This window comes from Helianthus annuus, chromosome 9, assembly GCF_002127325.2.
Source record: "Helianthus annuus cultivar XRQ/B chromosome 9, HanXRQr2.0-SUNRISE, whole genome shotgun sequence".
Lineage (NCBI taxonomy): Eukaryota > Viridiplantae > Streptophyta > Magnoliopsida > Asterales > Asteraceae > Helianthus > Helianthus annuus.
The window spans coordinates 75,434,446-75,459,376 of NC_035441.2; the positions used below are offsets into that span (position 1 = coordinate 75,434,446).

Sequence of the window (24,931 nt, forward strand, 5' to 3'; positions counted from 1 at the left end):
ACTTACCATAAATCATATTCGGAATTTCTTAAGTTACCAAAAACAAGGAATTGAAAACGGTTATAAGTAAACCATTTGGGTGAACTCGACACAACCACACAAGATCGTGTTTTGACACAGTCACACACACCGCAAACATTTTCACGTAACCTTGCCGGAGGAAGATACGTCACCGGAAAGAAAACCTGTACTCCCTCCTCGCTAACACACTCCTCGAACGACTTCGTCGCACGCCCGGGAGCTGCCGAGTTCGCCGGAGATTGGAGAAGACGACCGAAATGCACGACGGACTCTAGCTCGAATCGTCACGTGGTCGGTACACCCTTAGCTTCGATCCATTAGTTTTTTTTATCATCTCTTATATATATATATATATATATATATATATATATATATATATATATATATATATATATATAGATATCATAGCAGAAACAAGAAAAAGAAATTTTAGTCTTTTACATATGACACTGTTGTTTCAGTATACTCTTTTAAATCCTTTTCACTTTTATTCATGAACCAAATAAATATTTAAAACATCATTTACCAAACATGAACAGTGGGTTTAGTGTTTGAATGGATATGTTCTTTGAAAAGGGAACCCACTGTTATATTTGAAAACAATTATAATCATTCTCTGAATACAACTTAATATTTTTTTTAAATGAAACATGTTTTATTTTAAACAGTTTCTATTATACTTAATTCCTTTAATAAAAGCAAATACCCATCTTTTAGTTGTGATACAAACGTATTAAAGGACCAGTTTAAAATTCTATTTAGAAATATGAATAATTTGTAAACCACAAATATTAGGAATCTTATTTAATCTATAAATAGTAATGAGTTCGTCCACGTATTTCATATTTAGGATAATCGCTTACGTTCGTTCTCTTGGATATCTTACTCATACGTTCTTACAAGAAAGCGCAACGCAATCAATGTGAGTATACATGACCCATTTTTCATTTTAACACTTTTGGGTGCAATATGTATTCTATATCAATCACATTATTCACTTCAAACAGCTTTATGCACACTCTATCCAAATTGCACGTGATTCATTTGATTCATGTTATACATGTTATGCTATTGTAAACTCTCATGACTATGTGTTTATTAACTTTGCAAGCCTCCCCTAACAATGGTAGCGCTATAGGTTGAGAAACGCCCCTCCCGTTATTCTCGCGGGTATTGTTAGGTTAATCTATGTTAAAACCTCATGTTATTCTTTTGGGATTGGCACTTTAATTGCGTTAAACTTTGGTTTGGACACATAGAGTAACATTGTTTCGAGTATATATCGTTAATGTGTAATCATGTTATTCACGTTGGATATGAGCAACTTCAAACTTTTTATTATGCTATGTATCAAACTTGTATACTCGCCAACATGCTTTTGTTGATTTTACTTTAATACATATTGCAGGTTGAATGTTCAAGATATCAAGTAACAAGCTAGGATGGCATAGAAACCCATTTTAACTGTCACACCCCCAAAATACCACCTAGGGAGTGTCCCTGTTAGGCGTGTGACGAACTGACAATGAGCCACTAATTACATTGAACTCACAAGTTTCGAAATAAAACTCTCTATTTAATGATAAAATTCCAACATGAGTTTATACGAAAACCAATGTGTTTAGCGGAAGCGTTATCAAAACCATGCGTTAAATATTCTCAAAACAATTGTATGAAAACCAGTATTCCAATAAGTGAATCCAATCAACACGACCCATGACCACTCCAGCTACTTCAGACAGCAAGTTCCAAATCCATATAGCCTAACAACCTGCGAGCATGCAACAAGTGTATCAGACAACGCTGGTGAGTTCATAGTTTTACGAAAACGTTAGTTACCAAGTGTTTAATCCAGTTCATTGAATACCATTTTGAAAACAATGTTGATAATACCCCAAATACAAGACGGCTTCTGATTATTTTGCCCTTTCTCCAATGCTCCTATCAAAGCATTGGTCATGACTAGGTCATTAGTTCAACACCCGTCCTCCCAGGAACGGGGTGAGGTTGCCAAACCTAAGTAGCGCTACTAACTAATACCATGTTACCTCCTCGGTAACCAAACAACACGGAGGGACTTTAAAGGTGATAGGAAGAGTATATTATCCAACATTCCCGTTTTTACCCAAAAGACTTATCCCTTCCCAGGATACCCACTGACTGTCCCAACCACCGGGACGCATGCTCAAAAGTAATGAACTCACCTTTGGTTTGCTCGGTAAGAATAATTACTCGTTTATCAGTTGATCAAACACGTCCTAACATGGTTACCGATAACAATTAGTTTTACATGCATATAAACTACATATCTCATGTACAACAAGTCATGTATTCCTTATTCACTTATCACACAGTCAAGATACATGTAGCACACACGTAAAGTTCAAACCATATCAGTCAATCAAATAGTCTCTAGTGTATGCTTAGTTCATAAACCAATCCGTCACATTAATTCATTTATACAACTCATGCAACAGTTAATTCGTTGACACCCAAAAATGTGCAACGTTCAAACCAGTGATCCACCTATGACTCGCGTGGCCCAATGGATTATTTACATTGTGTGCGGCCCAGTTTATTACCAACTGCATACAATCCATTGATCTGCGGCCCATCCAAAGTCAATTTGTTACAAGATCCAATCCCTTATTCCTTAACTATTGTTTAACTAATAATTATCGCACCTGTTTATTCATTTCATACCTTTACTATTACAAAGAATTCACTGTTCTGATAACCCCAACCGGCCATGCATGAGTCTGGGCTGCTCATGCCCGAGCCCAAGTCTATGCATTATCGGCCCAAAGCCCTTATTCCCTTATTTTGTTTCACCCAAAATCCAAGCCCAGATTGTACTTTACATGTTCCAAATGATCTGTTATTTATGTGTTTAATTTATACGTGAATGTGGCCCATTACCAGTTCATATGATTACCAAGGAACATATATCATCATCAGCGAGCATATAACCAATACCGAGGTCACGCAACTTGACATGTAATTCAGGCCAAACATTCTATCCTAGCCGCACATATCGAAACATTTATTAATCTGAATATATGATCCTGGCGTCAAATCTTCCAACACACATGATCATCACTTCATAAACTCATTATGCAATCATTATCTTACCAGTTTCATGCATGATATTGGTTCTAATTTACTTACCCCGCATGCTCCCAACCGATTGCCCTACATGAACGACTCTAATGATATTCCCTACGAACTCAACAAACAAAATACAACAGTGCTCATCTCGCATAATCTCATACAATTGCACATAATCATGACGTACAGATAACCATCATCCCAAGTCATTCATGCACAAACAGTTAAAGAACATCAAATATTGATTGATATGGTATGGATTTACTAACCAAGATGATGTCTCACAAAAGGGTAGGGCGTACATCCACTGCCGTCGACAATTAGGGAGAAATAGGGTTTGTACACTTGTGTTATTATGCTACGTAACCTAATTAAATACTAAAAAACTCATTCACGATCACATAGTGTTGGGCTGAAAGTTTCGTTTGAGTATGGGCCTATTCAAGCTAAGGTTTAAAAGAAATAGATTCAAAAGAAATATGCATTGGGCTTGCCAAAGTCCAACCGGGTAGGAGTAGCCCATACCCACTTCGGGTATGAGTATATGGGCTTACACCAGCCGATGTGTGTGAGGGTGCGGCCCAATTAAAACTAAGGTTCAACCATTCAAATTCATCGCAACGTGTGATAAAACGCAGTGCGACATAATAATACCAAATTAACAATCACGATACTAACCTCGAATGTTCGGGTTGTCACATCATCCCCAACTTGAAAGAAATTTCGTCCCGAAATTTGACGAGTAAGCATAGTGCAGTGAAGTGATAAATCAAAATTGATGCAGATTTTCCCCGGGTGCCACATCATCCCCAACTTGAAAGAAATTTCGCCCCGAAATTTGCCAGTGACATCAGGAGTCGACTCAATCGTTTGCACCATTGAGGATACTCGTGTTTATCTGATCTCTGCGTTCCCACGGGAACTTCGGTCCTCATAATGAGTTCCAACGAACTCTCGCGATTGAAATTTAACTAGGTTTTCGATAGTTTTCACAACACTGATTCTTCCCAGACTGTTGAATGGTCCATCGTGACGTCCGTTAAGTTCGTCATGCTTCCCCAAGCATTTCACACCCTCCCAAGGTGAGATTTTCAACATGATACGATCGTCTACAGCAATCTTCCTGCGTTTCCCAAGTTTATCAGCTTTCTTAATGGTCACGCGTTGTCGCCAATCGACTCCCGATCCAAACAACCTTCCCAAGAGTTTCGAGTACCGGTCCTGGACCAGTAGTTAAGTTGTCAACCATCTCAGTCTGGCAAGAAGGTTGGCATTATCGTCAATGTATTGCCTCAATAGAGCTGTCTGGTTACCAGAATGATAGTTGCCGCAGTAGTACTCAACCATAGGTAAGAGTTCTTCAAATTTGCACCAAAGACAGTCATACACATGCTTACAGCATGTCTTTGGGTGTCAGGAGGTTTCGTTTATTCTGACCATTTATCCTACGGTGACAAGCAATGCTCATGTCTAGATGTGAGCCAAGGATGTTGTGTATTGCCTGACATGAATCAAGGATAGATCAAAATCAGAAATGACAGAAGTGCCCTAAAGCCGCCTCTCTCAGAGGACTCTTCACAAGCTGTGAAGACTCGTCAGTTCATCAACTGCAAGAAAGTGTGCTAGTAACGTGAGTCCATCAACGATCATCCAGGTGATAATGTTTCTGTTTCGAGTTGTAAGTAGACCGGTGATTAAATCCATAGCAGTCTGTTCCCATTTCTGTATATGCGTTTCTGGTTGCTAATATCCCACCTTAACTTTCCCACAAGTCAAACATCGTTCTTATGCATTGCTATGTGGGCCTTCAGGCCCGGCACCCGCACATGATATTCAGGTTCTTAATATATCTTATCAAAACTCAGATGAATAAGATATCGAGGCCCGTGTGCTTCACCTGCACCAGTTCCCTAAGGTTGCTGTATAGTGAGGTCCATACTCGTTCCGTGAAGTAGCAAATATCGCCCGACCTGCCAAAGGTTGCTTCCCCATGCCCCACATGGGTCAATCTTGAGAACTCTCTACTTTCAGTTCTTCAGTTTGAACACGGCGAGTCTGATCAGGTACGTTAAAGTCGATAGCTGGCTGTAAAGCTCGTGCACGTCCAGGTTTCACGGTCGTATTCATTCAAGAGTTCCACCCAGCATTGCCATCACATGTTTAGCTCTCTTGAAACAAGGGTACACGGGGGACCCTTGTGATCGGTCTAAGTGGTGCATTCGGTACCGTCCAAGTAATGCCTCCAATTTAAATCCATAGACTACGGATTCCCTTGTAGGTCGTGACTCGTGCAGTTCTTCCCGTAAGTCCACCACGTTGGCCATCTCCTTCTCGTGCTGCCTTGATGTATACTGAGACTCTGATTCAAACCGTCATGGTATACCGCCAAATCATCGGTTCCCTTGAATAGAAATGATGCTCCGTGCGTTGCAGGGTTGGGTCTTCAAAAGCTGACAAGACGTCCTCCTGTTTTGTCTCCCACGAATACACAGCACCCTGTTGTGCTGAAGAGGCTAAAGCTGTGCGTTCTTTGAAAATCCCGCGATGATTCTGTGATAGTATCTAGCAAGGCCAAGAAAATGTACAACTTGAATCCTAAAGTCACACTTAGGTAGACTTCGCATGGAGTTGCTCTTCCCCTAGGAGCTCCAAGATGAATTACAAGTGCCATTCATGGTGTTCCTTTCTCCTGGAAGTGATTCAAAACGTCATAGATAAACACGGTTGACGAATCTGGCGAGATGAGGTTGACAAATACTACTCATGTGATCCCTAAGGCTACTGGTGTGTTGGATAACTTAAACAACATAAACAAAAAAATCGTAGTGGCCACACTGTGTCTGTAACGCCGTACTAGGAATCATCCTCCCTTGGGTCTTCCATCAGGTGGCAGTCCGATCTTAAGTCGGTTTCCGAATAGAAGCTTGATCATTGCAGCAGATCAAGCAGGTCGTCGATGTGAGATAGAGGGTAACGGTTTATGATTGCCACCTTGTGGTAGTCTGTACACATACGAAAGGACCCGTCCTTCATTTCCACAATAGAGCTTGGGTTCCCCAAGACGAGGAGCTTGATCGATAAAACTCCCTTCCAGTAGTTCTTGAAGTTGATTGGACAGTTCTTGCAACCCTCTAGGCGCAAGACGATAAGGGGTGTCAGGAATCAGGACAATCAGTGAATCTCCACCATGAAGAGATATACATGCGATTTCCTTCTTACAGAAGATTTCTGCTTGAGGCTTAGACATCCGGTCCATAATATCGACTACACCAAAGCTTCTAACAGTAGCAGGAGAGAGGTCAATGCCGAACTCGTGACCTTCGAGATTGAGTTGCACCTTAGGTGAACATGTGAGACTTCAATTGGCTTGCCATCAGCCACTTCTACAACGTGTCTGTCTTCAAGAGGCATCAGGGTTAAACAGAAAGACGAAGCGATTAGTCAACCAAAGACATACAAGCTACCATGTTGCTATTACGCCTGGCGTCGCCTATGCCAATCCTAAATGCCCTTCCACTAACACCACTTCTAGTGCTTTTGTTACTGCTACAAGGATTCCCAATACTGTCATTGTTCCCTGGGTTGTTGACGTCTTGACTTAACAACGACCAATCCTTGTCTAAGTCACCTCCATTTCCATACTAAAAGTTGTGACTTGCGAGTACCTTGTTGTTGCCGTGGCCATTGCTCTTAATGTAGTTGCTTTGAAAACAGATCCTTGCGATCTTTTTCCCTTAGGGTCCACCTTCTCGTTGTTCTTGTCACATCCTAGAGTACTGCCCATGGCGCTAGCAATTACACATCCATATTCCGGTCGGTTTCCAGCGTTTACGCCCCGATTGGTTCGTGAGAGTTGGCTCCCAAATGTTGCTTACTAGGGTTAGGGACTCGATTGAAGTCAACCTACTAGTGTTCGTTGTCAAAGAGCAGGGTCATCCTAACGCTAGGGTTGGTAATGCATCACGTTCATCTTCTTGTCCATCGGTCTTGCGAGTCGATTGAATAGCGCACGGTAAATCGTTAGAAAATCACAGAGGTGTCCATACCTCTGAATTTGAGGCGTCAATTTGTGGCGTCATAGTAAACGAGAAAAGTGAAAAAGTATAGACCAAACATTTAGCGTTCCGGCAACTGTCTCAAAGACATTTGCACTAACACCCAACATTTCTACACGGCTCGCTAGACGTTCAGTTACGTGTTCAGGTATCACTCAATATCATCGAGACTCGTATGGGTTCAGAGGGAAGTGAAAGGACCACGTTCAAACAGGAGACAGTCATTGCTATGACCCCTATGGATCGTTGTGTTTCACATTTGGCCGAATATTGGAATGGAACCCCTTTCACACTTGTTAGGCCTCGTTGGGACTCACATGCACCCCACATTATTATTATGTGTGCACCCACAATAATATTGTGATTTGCATGCTCATCTCAGTTCCTCCTAACTCATGTTAAATGGTTCCTCAACTCAAATGTCAACGGAGGTTGTCAAAACGACAAGATCAGAGAAATCTAAGGACTACGACACACTAGCAATGCATCATACTGTAAACAAGCAACTCATGTAATTATGCTATAGTGACAAGTGTGTGTCCGCATGCTACATTATAAACAAGTGTACACTAATCATGTAATGTATACCACAGGTAAAAAGACGAACCTTGCAATCTGGAGCTGAGTGTCATGGTCGTATTCACGTATTTAGAACTGTTCGGTTATAGTCTGGTTTTATAAAAACATTTTTAAAACCAAGTTCACTATAACCAGTGGCTCTGATACCAAACTGTCACACCCCCAAAATACCACCTAGGGAGTGTCCCTGTTAGGCGTGTGACGAACTGACAATGAGCCACTAATTACATTGAACTCACAAGTTTCGAAATAAAACTCTCTATTTAATGATAAAATTCCAACATGAGTTTATACGAAAACCAATGTGTTTAGCGGAAGCGTTATCAAAACCATGCGTTAAATATTCTCAAAACAATTGTATGAAAACCAGTATTCCAATAAGTGAATCCAATCAACACGACCCATGACCACTCCAGCTACTTCAGACAGCAAGTTCCAAATCCATATAGCCTAACAACCTGCGAGCATGCAACAAGTGTATCAGACAACGCTGGTGAGTTCATAGTTTTACGAAAACGTTAGTTACCAAGTGTTTAATCCAGTTCATTGAATACCATTTTGAAAACAATGTTGATAATACCCCAAATACAAGACGGCTTCTGATTATTTTGCCCTTTCTCCAATGCTCCTATCAAAGCATTGGTCATGACTAGGTCATTAGTTCAACACCCGTCCTCCCAGGAACGGGGTGAGGTTGCCAAACCTAAGTAGCGCTACTAACTAATACCATGTTACCTCCTCGGTAACCAAACAACACGGAGGGACTTTAAAGGTGATAGGAAGAGTATATTATCCAACATTCCCGTTTTTACCCAAAAGACTTATCCCTTCCCAGGATACCCACTGACTGTCCCAACCACCGGGACGCATGCTCAAAAGTAATGAACTCACCTTTGGTTTGCTCGGTAAGAATAATTACTCGTTTATCAGTTGATCAAACACGTCCTAACATGGTTACCGATAACAATTAGTTTTACATGCATATAAACTACATATCTCATGTACAACAAGTCATGTATTCCTTATTCACTTATCACACAGTCAAGATACATGTAGCACACACGTAAAGTTCAAACCATATCAGTCAATCAAATAGTCTCTAGTGTATGCTTAGTTCATAAACCAATCCGTCACATTAATTCATTTATACAACTCATGCAACAGTTAATTCGTTGACACCCAAAAATGTGCAACGTTCAAACCAGTGATGCACCTATGACTCGCGTGGCCCAATGGATTATTTACATTGTGTGCGGCCCAGTTTATTACCAACTGCATACAATCCATTGATCTGCGGCCCATCCAAAGTCAATTTGTTACAAGATCCAATCCCTTATTCCTTAACTATTGTTTAACTAATAATTATCGCACCTGTTTATTCATTTCATACCTTTACTATTACAAAGAATTCACTGTTCTGATAACCCCAACCGGCCATGCATGAGTCTGGGCTGCTCATGCCCGAGCCCAAGTCTATGCATTATCGGCCCAAAGCCCTTATTCCCTTATTTTGTTTCACCCAAAATCCAAGCCCAGATTGTACTTTACATGTTCCAAATGATCCGTTATTTATGTGTTTAATTTATACGTGAATGTGGCCCATTACCAGTTCATATGATTACCAAGGAACATATATCATCATCAGCGAGCATATAACCAATACCGAGGTCACGCAACTTGACATGTAATTCAGGCCAAACATTCTATCCTAGCCGCACATATCGAAACATTTATTAATCTGAATATATGATCCTGGCGTCAAATCTTCCAACACACATGATCATCACTTCATAAACTCATTATGCAATCATTATCTTACCAGTTTCATGCATGATATTGGTTCTAATTTACTTACCCCGCATGCTCCCAACCGATTGCCCTACATGAACGACTCTAATGATATTCCCTACGAACTCAACAAACAAAATACAACAGTGCTCATCTCGCATAATCTCATACAATTGCACATAATCATGACGTACAGATAACCATCATCCCAAGTCATTCATGCACAAACAGTTAAAGAACATCAAATATTGATTGATATGGTATGGATTTACTAACCAAGATGATGTCTCACAAAAGGGTAGGGCGTACATCCACTGCCGTCGACAATTAGGGAGAAATAGGGTTTGTACACTTGTGTTATTATGCTACGTAACCTAATTAAATACTAAAAAACTCATTCACGATCACATAGTGTTGGGCTGAAAGTTTCGTTTGAGTTTGGGCCTATTCAAGCTAAGGTTTAAAAGAAATAGATTCAAAAGAAATATGCATTGGGCTTGCCAAAGTCCAACCGGGTAGGAGTAGCCCATACCCACTTCGGGTATGAGTATATGGGCTTACACCAGCCGATGTGTGTGAGGGTGCGGCCCAATTAAAACTAAGGTTCAACCATTCAAATTCATCGCAACGTGTGATAAAACGCAGTGCGACATAATAATACCAAATTAACAATCACGATACTAACCTCGAATGTTCGGGTTGTCACATCATCCCCAACTTGAAAGAAATTTCGTCCCGAAATTTGACGAGTAAGCACAGCAGTTGGAATTTAACCCTCCACAGCCCTACATGCATTAATATATTACATTTTGAAGTTGCCAACCTATTCCAAATAAAATCATTTTATGGGGTGTTCAGATCCAGTTGTCTTGCCAATTGCTGCCTGACCACTTTTACCGAAAAGCCTGTGTCCACATCAGCCTTCAAGCATAAATTTTAAGAGACCAAGTTGGGTTATTTTGGGTCATGAATAAATTTTCTATGGGTTTATATGAGCTGAGAATATAGGAAAGGAGTATTAGGCGGGTCAAAATAGGGAACAGCTAAACCTCGACCGGGTAGTTCATCCTCTTAGTTGACCAACTAAGAACCAGTCACAAATAAGGGACCAACAAACAACCAAGTAAAAGACTCTCACTCTCCCAGTACCACCACCAGAACTCCACCTACCGACTCTCACTCTCCCAGTACCACCACCAGAACTCCACCTACCAACCAACAATCACTCTCGCTGCGGCTGGCTGCGGCGTTGCTCAAAGTGGTGACACATTAGGTAGAATTCATACTAACAACAGAGGGCGCGACAGAAGAAAAACAAAAGAATAAAGTTGAAAACGAATATACCTGCATATCTGATGCGTATGACGCCTTTGAATCTTCCTCGTTGGCAACATTCTTGTTAAGTCCAGCAATTTGAGTAGGATCTGCAGCTGAATCTTCGGGCAGGCTTTGCTGTTGCTCCATCTAATCAACATATTTTCATAAGATAATTATATTTAAGCAAAGTTTGCAATGATCTAGATTCATAAAGACCCACCTGTTGCAAAAGAGGACTCTGTTATGCCGAGAATTGTTTATGGTTTCCAGTAGAAATCGGAGGCATGTGTATTACTTCGAGTTTGTTGCTGCACTTGCTGAAACCATTTAGACCAGTTACCATTACGCTAAACAGGAAAAAAATAGATAAAAAACAACAGGTTGAATGTCACACAATGTGTTGACTGTCGATTAACAAAAATAAAAATATTAAGAAACTGGAAAAATAGCAACTAAATAAGCAATAAAGAATTACCTAATGGGATAATAGCACAATCTAAAAAAGAAAAAAAAGGCACAAAAAGTCACTTCTTTAGAGGTGGCAAATTCGCCTTATTACGAATCGGTCAATTTGGGTTATGTTTCAAGTCAAATGAGCAACATAAAAAACTAAAAAAATGACAAGTCAAATGGGTAATAGTGTAATAGTGCAGATTTTGTAATCATATTTAACGACTAATTATTTATAGAAGTTTGGACAATAAAGCAATATGGGTCTACCCGACCCGAGTCCCGACGCGCATAAACCCCTTTGACCCGAGCCCGTTTTGACACATTACTCAATCAACCCGTTTTGCCAATTTAGTGTATGAAAGAACTTGCAATTTCCTTAACTTACCTGAATCAACTGACATGGGGAGAAGATAATCTTGCAATAGAGAAGAATCCGAAGATGATACTGAATTCATAAAAGCTAAGGCAATAATATAGCGTCCTGGATAAACCAAATAAGTTTTAAAGAAAGTGAACAGTATATGTTACGGGTTTGAAGCACTAAAAATATAAGCATACCATCAAAGTCCCCAAAAACCTGTAGTAGATTCACTCCGTACTTTATCATTTTAGTAACGTTCGATGGGAGCTGTGGGCCCTTTCCCTGATACACATGTAACAAGAACATGGATTATTATGATAACTGAAGCTTTTTTTTCTGGGAAAAAATTTCGGTGAGAACTTGACAAAGTACAAACCATGTTGCTTTTGGTCCTGTTAGGTACTTCATAACCGTTTATGAGAAAACTATGAAGGAAAAGATACAACGTTAGATACCAAGGTTAACATGAAACTGTTCAAAAGAAAATATTTAAAAGAAATATCTTAACTCCACATTTTGTGGGCTGGTAATACAGGCAGCTGTCTCCATATTGTCCAATTGAGCTACTAAGTCTTAGCGGATATTCTTATTATTATTGTTTAGATAAATATTGTATATTTAGAGATAGCCTTTGTAATTAGTTAGGTGTATCCTTTCCATAATTATAGATTAGGGTTATCTTGTATCATTCCCTATATAAAGGGGGTCGATTATTCAATAAGATCATCAGACAATTTTCCCATTACCAAGTCTTTTACTAAGTAAGAGCCACTGTATGAAGTAAATAAATCATCAATTTACTTCAGGATTTACCGTTATAATCAACTTAAATTGGAAACGATAATGATATATCTCTAGTGCATATTGATTGCTTGCCAATGACGAGGTGTAGCACCCACAGAGATGTGAAAATCGGCTACACAAGTTCCATATCCAGCCTGTGAATAAATCAAAATTGACAAGTGTGAAAACATAATAATACATTATAATTGATCCCTGTGTACAAAAGAATACCCATAGTGGTGTATAAATATTTTTACCTCAACATCAAATGAAGTATGTGTTCAACTTTCATTGTTGGATAAAATCTGTATGTGAAAAATAACTTTAAGTAAATGAACCTTAGGAATAACTGAACATCAAAAAGTATTATTCTAGACACAGGTTTATTTTATTTGTTACATTGAAAGTCAGCCAACTGTCACATTCTGAATGTTACGAATACATGATATACAAAGAAGCAAAAGGGGAAAGTGTAGGGTATGATAAACCATTACCTTGAGAAAATATCAACTCAGATTCACTTTCTAACGCTCAAAAACATCAGCCGCTAATCAACAACAATCTATGATATCGAGATGTTATTCAGATCTCAACAATAATAACCTGCAATATCGACACTACTTATAAAGCCCGAAATGTTCAAACACTTTCATCGAAAACAACAAGTTCAATCCAGTTTCAGTTTCTGAAATGAACTGAAAGTGTCCGAATTTGATTTCCATCACAGTTCTTATTCAAAACACCCAAACCACCCAGCTGCACATACTGTTTATTTGTTATAAACTGCAACTCGATTTCTTTTACACTTATAATGTGTGAAATATATGAACTACACACGGAAAAACACACCAAATCAAACCAAGCTTCGACCGAATTAGTTCGAAATCGATATGAACACTTTAAAAACCGATGTAAACTGTCCGATGAACATAAAATCACATTGATAATCAACTGAAGCTCAACCGAAATGATCCGAAATTCATCGAAATCACACGAAATAGTCCGAAATTTGACCGAATTTGTTCCTTTTTTACGACACTTAAACTGTCATTTAAAACTTCCAACAAAAGAAATATAAGCATTTTTTTAAATTAGGATCAGAATCAAATTTATAACAAACTTGCAACTCTTTTCATTACCCAGCCACATAACTAATCCATTAGTACAGATCGAAACTCAAAGAAAGATATTCCAAAATGTTCAAAAATCTTGATCCGAATCAAATCAAAATCACCGAAACAGATCAAAATTTGATTCGAAACTTGATTGAAACTCATTTGATTTCACTTAAACAGATCGGTATGTATAAAATTTGTTCCGAAATATACCAAATCAGTCCATAAAACACAATCGACACACCGAAAATGTTCGAAATTCAGCAAAAATGAACCAAAATCTATTCGAATACCCCGAAACTTGTCCGACTCGCACAACGATTACATGCAAAATTTGTTGCGAAGTGACGCGAGGCACAGGCGTGCAGCCTAGGTGCTTGAAGCACAGCAAGAGGCAAACATACAGTTCGTATAGTTCGTACTTGAGATTGTCCACTCTTTTGTGAAGACCTCTCATTACTACATTATAAAATTTGATCATCAATTCAGATAATAATTATCATTCAGACGTCAAATCTTAGTGGGAACTAATCATTACCCAGGAGCGTAAGCACCCTTTTCCTTTGCTAAATCAAATCTCACAGCACGGTTGAGTAATAATCAAAACTGACCCGCTACAACCTTAAAAACCAATTAATCAAAACTGTCAAAATTGATCGGTTATGATTATGGTTTTTCATGAACCGACATCGGGGTTATGGTTATGGTTTTGGGCCTTTGTGTGTGTGTTGGGGGAGTTTAGATGCATACCAGAAGATTTTGAGGCTTAATGTCTCGGTGGCAGACGCCGATTGCATGAATATACGCAAGTGCTCTGAAAAACTGAACGCATCAGAGAATTGTTAGTTCATATTTCATGATATACAAAAAAGAGACTTACCAACAAGATCTCGGAAAAGAGTAAACCTGATAGGTGTATAGTTTGACATAAATCATGGGCATCCTTTGATTTGCCTTACTATAGTGTCTTGCTACACGATAAGCTGTTTCGGGCATGTAAATTTAGATAAAGTTTGCCTTTGTCTGTAGTTGAAAAGAAGCAGTGTTTGAGCGAAACAACGTTGGGATGATCAGCATCATTTGTAGTTCCCGGTTTTTGTATCGTTTGTCCTGTAATACTTTTTTAATTGCAACGGCTTCTCCAGTTTCTAAGCATTTGGCCTGCAAACATCACAATCCAGCTCATTTAGACCCGTACAAGAACAATATGCGTTTTGACCAGTTACCCCAACCCAGCTCTTTTGAAATACGAGATCTTGACAATTCAGAACGGTAACGTGGAATATTCCGAAAGAAACCTGGCCTACCACACGCTCTGCCATGTAGCTTATTGTCTGAAATAACAGTCACGAGTAAATTGTTAGCTTTTAAACACTAAAAAATAAGAGATTAAAAAAATAAATACAAAAAAGAAAGCTCTAGTACCACCAAAGAAGTTCTATTCTATATAACCAATATAAGTCTTTTAACACTTATGTGTACATGTATTCTATACAAAAGGTACAAGTAATCTATGCAGGAACTCACTTAACAACCTCATCAGCTCACTGTATAAGCTCACTGCACAACTTTACTCTATAGTGGTCGATTTCAGAAAAAGTGTGCACCAGAGCGCATCATGCGAACACATTATGCGACTTAGAGTGCACCATTCTCGCATCACGGAATCGCATCACCTGATGTGATCTAATTAGCGCATTCGCATTTTAAAACCAAGAGCTTGAGGTAACACAATTTCGTGTCTCAAATGTACTGCTTTTCAATCAGTTTACGTTATAGATTTACAAGTTTGTGAAGTGTTATTGAGTAACTAAACTAAGAAACCAATGACAAACAAACAGTGAGGATACGTATAGAGAAACATACTACTTGTAAGCAGGATACGTATACTCATGGTATCATACTATCATACACTAATAAAGTGAATGACAGTTACCTGCTTGGATTAACCGCTTCTTCCTCCGATAGTGGTAACAATAATGTGACCAGTTTCAGTGCCATTTCCATCCACTACGGTCACCTCCATTTCCTACAAGAGGCTATCCATATGTAAGAGTTGTAGAAGAGATGCACAGAATGAAGATAAGACAAAATACCAAAATATATAAAAAGAGACAGACACAAGGAACAACCTTTTCCACCTTGTCATCTTTGATTTTCATTTCATTGATTTCCTCGGGCAGTTTGTCAACAAACATTGCATCATCATTAACTTTTTCGACAGTAGGATGTGCCATTCCACCAGAAGCCATAATTGTGAGGAACTATATCTCGTATCACTTAAGCATCGCTTGTGTTAAACCATCAAAATTACAAGCCTAAACATGAATCGAAAAACTCAGACTCAATCTAACGTGGTTGATGAATCGGTCTCGGACTCACTTTCACATTCACAATCTTCGGAGCCATCTCGAACAGCCTCGGCGACTCCGCCGTACGCGCCTTACGCCAGTTCGTCAATCTCGCCAGAATCAGATCCTTTCGAGCTTTCATCTCTTCTACAAACAACAAAATAACAAACTTAAATCCAGATCTAACAAACTATATAATCGATAAATTAACTCATGATTTCAAATTTTCAATCTATTTACCTTCAATTTAACGAAAATAACGGTCTTTAATCCAGATCTAACTAACTACCTAGCAAACTAATCGATTAATCAACTTGTAATTTCAAATTTTCGATCTATTTACCTTTGATTCAACAAATATAACAAACTTAAAGCTAGATCAGCTAACTACATAACAAACTAATCGATTAATCAACTTGTAATTCCAAATTTTCAATCTATTTACCTTCGATTCAACAAATATAACAAACTTAAAGCCAAATCAGCTAACTACATAACAAACTAATCGATTAATCAACTTGTAATTTCGAATTTTCGATCTATTTACCTTCGATTCAACAAATCTACATTCAATGTACATGTAAATCACTACAGCCACCTCAACATTGCTGTCGTGAATTTCAAGTAGGATGAGTTTTTGTAAGCCAATGATGCCTTAAGTGATTCCACAGCTTTGTTCTCGATTGTTGCCATCTTCATGAACTACCAAATTCAACATTCTGAAAGCCGGAAATCGGAACTGTTGGTGCATATGTCTGTGTATGAATCAAAGCAAATTGTTTAATGCTATGTATGAATTAAAAGCTTAACGGTACTCGTACCTTGTGGGCAGCTGATATGATCCCCTAACACACTCACAAAAATATTGTGTGTACAGTTTGTTGCTTATAAAAAATCCAAAAAGATTGTCTGTTTGTTTAGCATTTTATAAAATCCAAAAAGATTTGCATTTCATCTTATTTTCGACAACGGACGTTGGGGATCAGATGATCAAAGTCTTATGTGCTGAACAAGTCTGGATCATGAGGGTTGGGTAAGCAGAAGTTTGAGAAAAAGTGTTTGGTAATTGCTTGAAAGTTTAAAAGTTCATTAATTTGAATTAAAATCAGTTTCAGAATATCAGCATCTTCATAAACAGGTCAGCATCTTCAAATTAAAATCATTAATTTGGACTTGGCAGGCTAAACAGTTGACCAGGGTCATTAATTTGGACTTGGTTAACTGGGTGTGACGGTAAAATCTCGAAAAGTTAAAAATTGAAAATTTTGAAAAATGGGATTTTCAAACGAAATTACTATTTCGCAACAAATAGTAATTCCGCTTGAAATTGTGATTTCGTTTGAAAAGGCATCACTGCCTATTTCGCACGAAATTAGGCTGTCTATAAATAGCCAGGTATTTCACTTGAAAGACATCATTCTTCTGATTTCGTTTCAAAGCAACTGTCAAGACGATTTCATACGAAATCCCAATAATCATCGATTTGAGCCGTTATTCTGCCCGATTGTTGTTTGAATACGTGATTTAAGTTGGTTAGCTCAACTTAGATCATGGGAAAGGTAAGATTCATGGTGTTTTGGACTGTTTTCGTATGATCGGCGATGAACTGAGTTTGAGACTTAGATCTAGGGTTTGTTTGTGAGTAATAATGAATAAAAATCATACCCTTGAACTCGGAATATGTTATAGATCTTATCTAGGGTTCCAATTTGTGATTGATGACTTGATTCCGTATGAAGTCGGAAGATCTGAACTTTCAGACTTAGATCTAGAATGTTCTTGTGATCGAAAATGAACAATAAACATGTCTTTGTGCTCGGAATTAACTAGATAACAAACCCAGATCATCAATTTGATCATCAGTTGATGAAAAATCACTGTTGTTGATCTTGTCAGTTTCAAACGAAATTAAAGTGGATTTCAAACGAAATAATGACCTATTTCGTATGAAATAGGCATTCCGTTTCAAATGGTAATTTCGTTTCAAGAAGGAATTTCGCATCAAAATGTAATTCTGTTTGAACTATGATTTCGTTTCTAACTGTAATTTCGCTTCAAACTGTCAGATGTGATTTCGTTTGAACCAGTCATTCCGCATGAAATGTAATTTCGTTTGTGTGTATGATTTCGCATGAAGTGTGTTTTCGTTTGAAGTGTTATTTCGTTTGAACTACTTATTTCGTATGAGATGATTTCGTTTGAATGTTGTTTTGGTTTGAAGATTTTCAAAGTGTTTAACTTGGTTTTATGTTGTATCTTTCAGGCGTCGAATGTGCTATTTGATCCACTACACAACATTTGTTGTGTTTATGATAAAGAGATACCAAAGATGGTTGGATTCATAGGGATTCTTGAGTTCATAGGAAGGTTACCAATTCAGAAAGCTTTGACGAATCAACATTTGGTATTTCGGTCACACATTGAAAGATTCTGGAAAAATGCAACATATGACGAAGAAGACAAAACAATAAATTCAATTGTGAGTTTGAATGACGAAGACAAACCAATCATTATTACAGAGCAGCTTATACGTTAAGTGATAAACTTTCCGGATGATGAAAACTCTCCAACAAAGTTTCCAGAGAGGATGGTAAAAGGATGCATGTTGCGGTTGGGTTACAATGGTCCACTAAACAAAGCCAACTACTTGAAAGCGTGTTTTCCAAAGCTTTACAAGTTTCTTATCCATTCAGTGCTGCATGCTCTCAGTCACAGGAAGGGAGGTTACGATGTGATGAGAGACTATCAAATGAACATGGTGACAGCTATTGTGTTGAATAAGTATAACTTTTCAAAGATTGTATTTCACTATATGGTAGAAAATATCACTTCAAAGAGCAAGACTTGGATTTATCCCAGATTTGTGCAGATGATGTTAGACCATGCGTATCCTGATTTGGAGAGAGATGAAAAGAATGATTTGTTAGTGCAGTTTCACATGGATAATGAGTCTTTAAAGCAATTGGCCAGATATCATCCAAACCATCCAGAGCCATCATCAAAAGTTGAATTCTTTGGTTTTCATCAAAGACAAGAATTATCAAGATCCAGATCCAATCAATCATCAGAATTGGAGGAATAAGAAAGAAATGAAAGAAGCGAGTTATGCTGATGAGTTGAAAACACTTGCAAGCTTCAAAGAAACTAGAAACGAGTGGTTCTTGAAAGAAGAGAAAAAGAAAAGGAGCAGAAAAGCAACTCCAAAAGTTCAAAAAGAGGAGGGTTCATCTTCTAAACCTCAGAAAAAGCGTCAAAAGAAGGTTGTTGAAACCATGCTTGTTGATGAATCAGAAGAAGAAGATGAAGCTGTAGACGAAGGTGATGCAGAAAAAGATCAAGATCCAGTTTCTCTCCTGAGACTGAACAAATATTGAAAGTTATTGATTATGAATTAGATTCAGAGAAGGCAATTGGTGAAAATGATGGTGACGATAGTTCATCAAGTTCATCTGAAGAAGAAATTGATGAAACAGAACGTGCGAAGAGAATTAAAGCTGAAATTGGAAAAGAGAAAAAGCTCAAGAGAAAGAGGAAAGAAGATAAAGATGATGAATTGTACAATCCATCTCCTGAGCAGATTATTGAATCTCAAACGCCTCCATCATCTGGTGGCAGGAAGAAAGCTAGTGCAAGAAAGCAAGTGATGTCTCCACAAGCAGCGAGGAGAAAGTTGATCGTGAGACTACCTAAACGCACACTGAAAACAAAATCTAGCCAACCACCATCACCATCACCACCACCTGAACCATCACCACCTCAATCACCACATAAATCACCACCAAAACAACCTACACCACCACCATCACCGCCACCACATTTTTCACCACTACATCAATCACCACCACATCTTTCACCACCACATCAAACATCAATCCAAGAACAACCTGTTGTTACTTCCCAACAAATTTTCCAAACACCACCATCCACACAACCACCTGTCCAAACAACTCCTGGATCTTCTGGATTCAGAAATTTTCCAAACATCCCTATGAATGTGAATATTGGTCTTGACGATATTGGAGATTTTGACTTTGCAAATAATGAACAAGTAAGGAGATTGGAAAAGAAAGTTGAATAAGTTTTGGTTGAAAACAAAAGGTTGGTTGATCGTGAGAAAAAATTGGAAAAGCGTGTTAAGTCTGTGGAAGCTGAAAATTCTTCATTGTTAAAGAAAGTTGAAGCTGATCAGACAGAGGTTGATATTCTTAAAGTAAAAGTTGTTGAATTAGAAGAAGAGAAAGCACGCAGAGATGAGCAGAACAAATACTTCGAGTTAAAGAACAAAGAGTTGGAAGTTGTTAAGGCAATGAAAGAACACGAGATATACATGATGAATAAAGTGTTAGAAAACATGCTTGGAAAGTCTGTTGAGCAGAGATTTGAAGAGATTGAAGTTGAAGAGGTTAGAGCTCGACGTCCAGCTGAAATTGATGCTCAGATGAAAAATAAAGGAAAGGGTGTTGAAGGTGTTAGTGAAATTGCTGAAAGATTAATTGTTCCATCTTCTGTTTCTGAATTACCTATTCAGAATCCTCGTCCAATATCTGTTGTTTCCGGTATTTTTGAGGAAGATGTATTGATTGATAATGTTATTAATGATCAGGAAGTTGTTGATGAGGATAATGACGAAGAGGATGATGATGAAGAGGATGATGATGAAGATAAAGTTGATGATGCAGATGATGTATTCTCTGCAAGTAGTCACAGTGATGATGATGATGATGACAATGGTCAGGGTGGTACTAGTGTCAAAGTTACTGAAGCATCGAATGAAGAAAATGTTGATGATTTTCTTCACGATGATGTGAATGAAGAACCTGAAGGTGCAGAAGGTGAGGGGGAGAACGTGGGTGATCAAAATGTTGATAAAAGAGAAAAGTTAAATTTTACGTCTTGAGCCTGAAGTTGAAGAAGGAGAAATCAAGCATACATGCACTATGAATGATATCATAGAGATGACGTGTATTGATGATCCTAACTTCAAGTTTGATTTTGAAGAAGAGTTGAATGCTTTTGATATGAATTAACAACCCGAGTATCAGTACAAGTATGTTGATGAAGTTGATAACTATGATAGGGTTGAGGTTAAGGATTGTACTGATGAAGAAAGTGTGAATGAAGACACTTCAAACTTTCCAACTCTGGTTGAATTTTTCAGTCAAGGGAACGTCGATGAGTTGAGAAGAAAAGTTTCTGAATGTCTGAAAGATAAAAACTTTGATGGTACAGTGAAAAATGCTCAGAAGGAAGAAAGGAAGAAATGGTTTCGAAAGTGTAATGAACGAAAGTTTAAGCGGCCATTGAAGTATTATAAAAGAGATAGAGATGTGTCACTGTGAATCAAACTTGTATTGTATTGTGTTATCTTATTGAGTACATTAGGAGGTCCTTATATAGGACAATACAAGACATAATAAAAGGAAACATAAATCAATTACAATAAATATGAAATCCCTAAAATCTCGGATCTAATATTGACTAACATTCCCCCGCAAGTTGAGGGCGGGGAACGACTTGCAACTTGGACCGTAGAAATTCAAACCTCTGTGAAGACAAGGGCTTTGTAAATACATCAGCAATTTGGTCATCAGTGGAGATAAACTTGACATTCAGCTTTCCTTTAGTGACTTGTTTAGGAACAAAGTGATAATCAACTTCGACGTGCTTTGTGCGTGCATGAAAGACCGGATTTGCAGAGAGATAAGTTGCTCCAAGATTATCACACCAAAGTGTCGGTGAGTGATTAACCAACCCAAGTTCTCGAAGAAGAGACCTTAACCAGATAAGCTCTGCTACAGTGTCAGCGATTGCCTTGTATTCTGATTCTGTTGAAGACCGAGAGACAGTTCGTTGTTTTCGGGCAGCCCACGAAATAAGATTTGAGCCCAAGTAGATAGCATACCCCCCCCCCCCCCCCCGTGGATCGACGGTCGACAGGACAACCAGCCCAGTCAGAATCAGAGTAAGCCTGAATAACATCTCGGTGCCAGTGAGAGTCAGAAAAAGCCTAGAGTTGGGACCCCGAACCATGACGAAACAATAAGCCAAGATGAGTCGTGCCTTTAAGATAACGAAGTATTCGTCTCACCGCAACCCAATGGTTTTCGGTTGGGGCATGCATGAATTGACACACCTTGTTCACAGCAAAAGCAATGTCCGGACGAGATAACGTGACATACTGAAGAGCACCAACCGTTTGCCGATATCGAGAAGGGTCATCAAGAAGCGGACTGTCATCTGGAAGTAACACATGAGAAGTACTCATAGGAGATGTGACCGGCTTGCAGTCTGTCAGTCCAGCTCGATGAAGAATGTCCATAATGTATTTACGCTGGGAGAGAATTAGATCAGAATTATGATAAACCACTTCGATACCCAAGAAATAATGTAGACGACCAAGATCCTTAACCGCAAAAGGAGAGCTCAGACGAGTTATAACATCAGTGACTGCCCCTGGATGATTTCCAGTAATGATGATGTCATCTACGTAAACAAGAACATAGACAATAGTACCATTGGAATTTAGAATAAATAATGAGGGGTCTGTTCGGGATCCATAAAAACCAATTTGTTGCAACGCAGTAGAAAGCCGAGTGAACCATGCACGGGGGGGCTTGTTTAAGCCCATAGAGAGACTTGTGCAACAAGCACACATGATTGGGTTTGGTAGGATCAACAAACCCGGGAGGTTGTTTCATGTAAACTGTTTCCTGAAGATCCCCATGTAAGAAGGCGTTCTGAACATCTAATTGTCGAAGTGGCCACTTTTGTGTAACTGCTAGTGATAAGATGGTGCGAATAGTTGCCGGTTTAACAACCGGACTGAAGGTTTCATGATAGTCAACTCCTGGTTGTTGGTGAAATCCTTTAGCAACAAGTCGTGCTTTGTAGCAGGTAATCTTTCCATTTGGATCTGTTTTCAACCTGTAAACCCACTTGCAATCAACAACGTTAGTATTTTTTACGGGTGGAACAAGTGACCATGTCCCATTCTTATAAAGTGCCTCCAACTCTTCAGCCATGGCATGACGCCACTCCGAGGATTTGTTAGCAATGGTAAATGAGGTGGGTTCAGTGGGTAAGACAGGGGAAGTAGTAGCAGTGTAAGCTGCAGGATTGTAGGGAGTGGTTTGTTTGGGATTGGGTCGTAGGTTGGGTGGTCTAGGTCGAGGAGGTGGGTTGGCTTGCGGATTGGTTGAGACAGGTGTGGGTGTTTGGTGTAGAGTGGCAGCGGGCGAGTTGGTAGGAATGGGTGAAGGGTCGGTTTGGTCTGGTGGGTTTTGAGGTGTAGGTTCGGTTGGGATAGATGGGCCGTGAGGTGTTGAGGAAGGTGTGGGTGACGTAGGGGGTTCAACAGGGAGGTCGGGTGACATCGGGTTTTGGAGACCCGCGTTCTACCGAACTGAACTAAGAGCCTTTTCTTATCATAAAAGAAAAAGGATTCGTCCCAATACGTCTTGTATGCATACTATATAGTATCATAAGAATGAAAGATTCTATATGATATGTCCAACGTGAGTTGATCTCAAAAAACCCCTCGTTACTGCTCAAAGGAGCAGTAATAGGTAGGGATGACAGGATTTGAACCCGTGACATTTTGTACCCAAAACAAACGCGCTACCAAGCTGCGCTACATCCCTTCCATTGGTCTACAGTGTCATTGTAGAGAATTCCTGTCTTGTTTTCCACATCGTTATCTCCTCTATTAAAATCTAGAATTTTTATTTCCATTTCGTCTTTTTGGTCTCATTTAACATATAATAATAGTAAAATACTTCTATCTATATGAAATATGGAACGGAACCCCAAAGCTTCCTTTACCGATCAGTTGTATTATAGAAAGAAGAAAGAGGCCGATAGAAATGAAATCAGACTAGCAGCAATCTTCGATTCTGATCTCATATTAGGAGAGGAAGTGGACTGGGAAGGTAAATCAGTTTAGAAGGTGAAAAGGTTTGATTGATAACAAGGGCAGGAAAGATTCATTAACAAGGGAATCGCGAACCGGAAGTGCTCGAAAGATTTGCATGTGACAGAGATCCCAATTCCGTGTACCCGGTTAAGCAAGCCCCGCCGCCAGCTTCCACCCAGACAAAAAAGTGAGCGCCTAGCGCGAAAGGTTGCTTTACTAAGTAATATAACGTTAGCGCTTTAGTTTCGATCGGGCACTCGCCATCTATTTTCATTGTTCAACTCTTTAACAACACGAAAAAACCATTGTTCAACTCTTTGACAACATGAAAAACCAAAAGCTCTGCCCTCCCTCTCTATCTATCCAAGGGATGGAAGGGCCAGGAAAGATGGAGATATAGGGAGGTTCAGTTGGTAAGGTAGGTGGCACGGGTGTCGGATTGTGAAAAGGAAATATATGTTCGTTGAAGCGAACGTGGCGGGCAATATATATTCGTTCTGAAGTTGGGTCAAAGCACCGGTAACCATGGTGAACAGGGTTGTAACCAAGAAAGACACACGGAGTGGACCGAAATTCCATCTTGTGACGATTATATGGACGAAGATAAGGAAAACATTGACACCCAAAGACACGTAAAAAGGAGTAATCAGGTTTACGTTTAAAAATGTGTTCAAAAGGGGACTTGTTGGACGAGACACGAGAAGGGAGTCGATTAATTAAGTAGACAGTCGTCTCGAAGGCAAATTGCCAGAAGGGTTGAGGAAGATGAATTGAGCTAAAAGGGTAAGCCTAGATTCCACAACGTGACGGTGGCGACATTCGACAGTCCCATTTTGTTCACTAGTGTGAGGGCACGAACGTCGGTGGATGATTCCAAGATTATAAAAAAAATGTGTGAGATTGCGAAACTCGCCACCCCAGTCAGATTGAATGCTTTTTAGTTTAGTATTAAATTGTCTTTCTGACATTTTTATAAAATTAGTTAAGGTAGAAAAAACATCAGATTTATGCACCAATGGATAAAACCACATATACCTAGTGTGATGATCAACACATAAGAGAAAGAATCGACAACCATCAATAGATAA

General features: G+C 39.0%; 1 protein-coding gene and 1 non-coding gene across 2 annotated transcripts; one reads left to right on the top strand and one right to left on the bottom strand.

The window, feature by feature from the left end:
- Positions 1-19,020: 19,020 nt before the first annotated feature.
- LOC110876031 (glutamic acid-rich protein-like) lies at positions 19,021-21,270 on the top strand. The gene is made up of 4 exons (XM_022124215.1): positions 19,021-19,249; positions 19,327-19,979; positions 20,103-20,777; positions 20,974-21,270. Exons 1-4 carry the CDS (start codon positions 19,021-19,023, stop codon positions 21,268-21,270), a joined length of 1,854 nt encoding a protein of 617 aa, XP_021979907.1.
- Positions 21,271-23,497: 2,227 nt separating this feature from the next.
- On the bottom strand, positions 23,498-23,571 carry TRNAP-UGG. The gene has a single exon. It is a non-coding gene; the product is annotated as a tRNA-Pro (tRNA).
- Between the last annotated feature and the right edge of the window lie 1,360 nt (positions 23,572-24,931).